The 5,237-nt window shown below is 32.0% G+C and overlaps 1 protein-coding gene across 1 annotated transcript; it reads left to right on the top strand.

The window, feature by feature from the left end:
• Positions 1–662: 662 nt before the first annotated feature.
• Positions 663–4,905, top strand: LOC143085692 (uncharacterized). Its single transcript, XM_076262187.1, has 2 exons — positions 663–941; positions 2,495–4,905. The coding sequence occupies exons 1-2, from the start codon at positions 756–758 to the stop codon at positions 3,617–3,619; spliced, it is 1,311 nt and encodes a 436-aa protein (XP_076118302.1). The 5' UTR covers positions 663–755; the 3' UTR covers positions 3,620–4,905.
• Positions 4,906–5,237: the final 332 nt, after the last annotated feature.

Here is a 5,237-nt window from a genome sequence, read left to right as displayed (position 1 = left end):
AAACGCGCGTCTGGCGTAAATACAAAATGTAATCCTGGTATCTATGGTGAGTTTATTTACAATAGCGATTCTAAATTAAAATATTGAACAAATCAAGCCTTTGTTAATCATTCACAATTTATTATTGATTTTTTTTGTGTCTTACGGAATATTTTTGATATCGATAAATCGAATTGCTAATATTAATCATGTTAATTAAGAAATCGAATTTTTAATATTTATAAATCAAAGTTTAAAAATTATTAAATATATTTTTTTTAAAATTGATAAATCGAATTTTCAATATTAGTCAATTGAATTTTTAATATTAATAAATTAATTTTTGATATTTATAAAAAAAATCATTTACACAATGACTTCGTCATATGTTAATATATAAATGAGATAATTGAATTTGGACTATGTTTAACAGCAATAAACATTTAAAACCTTTAAGTTATATTTATCTAGAAGCCTAAAAGGACATTGACCGGTCATTGCTATTTCCTGTTTCACATGAATACATTTGTACTTCGGATTTAAAAACGAAAAATGTTATAGGTAATGCAAGACTATTTTTAGAATGCAACTTCAATGAAGCTTTAAATAGATGTGCTCTAGGCTTTCTCTGCAGTTATCGTTCTGTTTTGATGATAAAAACTGTAAACACCTGTACTCGAAAATTTCCGGCTGTCATGTGGCTATTACACAGTCATATATAATCTATATTGTGCAAATGCGACACCAAGAGAAAGGTGTTATATTATTTAAATGTGATGGCTAGTAACACACTTGTTGGTGAAATACAAGAATCTTTCCTATCGTGTCCGATATGTTTACAGACCTTCACAAAGCCAAAAGCTCTCTCGTGTTTACATTCATTTTGTGAGGATTGTATTCGGGATTACATTGTTAGCCGCTATGAAAATCTTGGTCATTTTCCTTGTCCAGTTTGCAGACAGGTATATTATAGTTATACATATTAACTGATTAAGGAAAAACGTTATATACATATATAATTAACTCTACTTTCACTTTGTGTCTAAATTTGCGTTCGGGTATTTTAACTGAGTAGCAACTGAGCCGGTGTGTGTGTTTTTTCACAAGGTATTGAAATGTGATTTGAATAATAAATATAATAAATATGAGCAAATAATCTATAGGGACAGTATGTACATCATTCCAGAGTTTTGTATTAAAAAAGAAAAAAAGAAAATTTATAAGTAATACTGGTTTAATTAACATTTTGTTTGAGAGGCCCATAAAAGACTCCCCAATAAACTTATAAATATATGAAAACCAGTGCATATACATTCTACTTAAGTAAACAATTTACCCTTTACCGAAGTTTAAAAGTTTATCTGCTTCTACATTACACAAAACAAGCTCTTACACATGATCCTATATTCGTAAATGAAAACAAATGCATGTAATTTTGAAAGGCAGAATTTGACACATCGTACTATTGATCCCTGTTTACTTTTGAAGACTTCGGTACAATATCTAATACTTGTATGGAATATTCGAATCATATGAAGAAAACCCAATCTTTCGATTATGAACATTTTTCAATTACTAGGCAGTTTTCGTATGTTAAAATTTTCATTAATATTGTAGCTTTGTCGTCGACTAAGAGAAGTTGAAGTATAAAACATTAGTTGTCGTGATCCTTTATACATGAAATAACTGACGTAATGTCGTATTCAGTTACTGGAATTTGGGATAACTGTCGACTGTTGAGTTCAATCATAGTTATGATAGTTCAATAGCCTCGGTTAAATATAAATACTGTTCAATCTGATTAAAATGTCTGATCTTTCTTTGCTCACGTACTCGTTGGAGATTACAGGCATAGCGAAACCATACATGTTATTTAAATAAGATTAAATAGCTTAGGCAGGTGCCACTCTGTACCTGCCTACATTCACACTCATCTTCAGTCTTTTTGTTTGACGCTGTACGTTGTGACCTAATATATAAGCAAGTCAGTATTATTGATTATAGAGCCATCTCCTGATATAGAAGGATTACTATGTCTGTATAGTATTGTAATTGCATTTCATATATATAGTCTTTTCAGTACAATTTATAAAACAGGGTCACCGGATGAACTTTAATTTTAGAATTTAGAATTGATTCCATAAAAATTAAAACTTTCATAATTAATTTTGATCATTTTAAAGTAGTCAATCAAATCGACATTTTTCAAAACATTTCTATTTTATACATTATTGCTGCCCATGTCTTTTTATATATTGTATAATGTTGAAAATATCCATCTTATTCACTTCAATAAAAATCCGAACATATATCGAACCAGACGCAAAGACATGTCCTAGGTGTCCGGTATTGAACTCTTTCATTAGTCACAGAGCAACCCAATCCAACCCAGCCCTTTTTACACCATTCTAAGCTACCACAAGGGATAAACTTCATTGAGTGATTTACGGGAAATCCTTCATATCAGAGCTTTTTCTGTAGTGTAATAATCACAAACATGTAATTTTTTTTCCAGATCATTTATGTTCCTCAAAATGGAATAAGTGGATTTCCTGACAATTATTTCATCAAAAGTTTACAAAACACAGTAGAATCTAGTGGCGGGGAAATAAGCGCCAAAGAACTTTCTGGTAGTTATGGTAGGAATAGTATTACTGAACTAACATCAGTTCTACAGCCGGGTAAAGAACGTGTCGTATTTACAAACCACAAAGACGCGAGGCTGTTGATTCAGTTCGGACATTTCGGTGTTGGACAACAAGGTTTGGTTCATGTTTCAGGACTTACTATCTCCAAGGTAACAGACGACATTGTTATTGCAGACTGTAGTTTAAACAAAGTTTTGGTTTACTCTTTACGAGGCGAATTCAGATGTGAATTTGTGTGCGATTGTTCGATACGTGACGTCACATTGACAAGAGCTGGAACAGTTCTGGTGTCTGTAAGTCGCGCTGGATCTAATAACATCCGAGAATATGGGTTAGATGGACGGCTAATTGGTTCTTTCGGATCTTTCTATAAATATGATAACCCTTTTGGTATTACAGTAACGAGACAAGATAAAATTATTGTGACAAGTTTACAACAAAACAACGTTCAATTTTTCACGGAAAGGAAACAACCGTCATTCAAATTTGGGTCACGTGGGAGTGGCCTTAATCACTTTCTTTTACCGTACTACGTTTGCACAAATAGTAAAAATAACGTCATCGTATCCGACAGTGGGAACCACAGAGTAAAGGTTCATAAAAACGATGGGACAATTCTTCTGACAATAGGAAACCAAGGTTCTGAAAATGGCGAATTGTTTTACCCAATGGGCGTCTGCGTCGATGAACATGACAACATCTACGTTGCAGATGCCAATAATTTCCGAGTACAGATGTTCTCACCAGAGGGAGACTTCATCACGTGTCCAGTTAGTAATACCTACGAATTCGGAATGGACGTGAAACCAACGAACATTGGAATACACCACGAAAAACTAGTTGTTGCTATGCGTGGTACGAAATTTTCTCAAGTTCACGTCTATGCCTGGGACACTAAAGCATACCATGGGATTCCCCAAAAATCTTCGGCAACGACATTTTTTTGTTGCCCGTGTTTTAGAAAATCTGGGTATACATATGAACAGATATAAATAATGAATTATGTAATAGATGAACGAAATCGAGATAAAATGTGTAATTTATCACAAAACTAGTCAGTCACTATCAAATGAAATAAATGGGCATTGATTTTATATTAACATTATTTCATACATATATGTATATCGTATCCAAATTAGTAACAGCTGTGATTATTAGGTGGGAGGTTACAGATATTTATAAAAATTATTGTAATTTCAATATTTCATGTACGAATTGTATTGCTGTTATAATTAAATATTCTGTATGGGCATTACACGTACATATAACATTAATTTTTTAACCCTTGTTTCTCCATGGTTTTGGTAACGAGCAAATTAGGAAATGAATATTCTTAATACTCAAGATATTGTAGCATTTTCAGTGGCGGATCCAGGGGGAGGGTTCCGGGGGTTGGAACCCCCTTTTTTGGACGATCAATGCATTTGAATGGGGACATATAGTTGGATCCCCCCTTTTGTCCTGGGTTGGGAACCCCCCTTTTTAAAATGGCTGGATCCGCCCCTGATTTTACAACGCTTTTAACAACGCTTCTCTATCAATTTTAGGCAAAAATGGACTAAAAGGTATTCAATTTGTATAATTATATGGATTTCTGTAGATTTTTATGAATATGAATAAAAAGTCTGAGATCAACAATAATCATTGACAATACGATTAATAATTATAATGCTATCGAGACAACAACCCAACACCATCACAAATCTGACAGTGTATACAAAATGTATACTTCTTAGACGTTTGCAATTGGTCATAAATAAATAGACCATTATATATATACAATATGTCATCTTCGTCATAAAGGTCATAAAACTTAGTTGTTTATCCTGGAGCATGTGCAATATTCAAAATATATTGCATGCATACAGTACTTTTATCAAATCTGTAAGACTTTTTGTCTTTAATTTTGGAAAATGTTTATTAAAGACTTGAAATATTGGTATCGTGAAACAATGGTATTTTCATAACTTCTTTTCTTTCACGATAAATTGATATTATAGATATAATTAAACATCTTTACTTTTTACTGTAATAATCAAGGGAGGTATAAAAATTGAATTACAATCATTAGAAGATCTTATGTAATAAAGAATGTCCAATAGAAAGCATTCATTTTGCAAATATTTTTACCAATAGAAATATATTGTATTCATACTTTAAGCAAATGTACTTAAACTGAGCAAATGTACAATGTGGTATATTTAGTGTACAGTTTTCATGTATTTACAGAAAAATAGAAATATATTAAATTGATGAATTAAAAATATTTGTATACAGATTTGAATCTTAGGATGATTTTTGGGGTTTTAAGCAACTAAAATTTGTGATGACATGGACATAAGATGTGGTACATTGTATGAGTGCCTATGAGAAAACTTTCCGTCCAAGTCAGAATGTGTAAACTATTATAGGTCAAAGTACGGTCTTTAGCACCGATCCTTGGCTCACACGGAACAACAAGCTATAAAGGGCATCAAAAGAACTTATGTAAACCAATTCCAACAGGAAAACCAATATTTATAAAACATGGACATGGTCATATATTATTGTTATACACATTTATACCCGCTTCTTTATTTAACGAAACCATCTCAGAATCGTTATTCTAAA

Source organism: Mytilus galloprovincialis, chromosome 8 (genome assembly GCF_965363235.1).
Source record: "Mytilus galloprovincialis chromosome 8, xbMytGall1.hap1.1, whole genome shotgun sequence".
Taxonomy (NCBI): Eukaryota; Metazoa; Mollusca; class Bivalvia; order Mytilida; family Mytilidae; genus Mytilus; species Mytilus galloprovincialis.
Note: the sequence above shows the minus strand (reverse complement) of the source record. Positions and strands in the feature narration are given on the sequence as shown.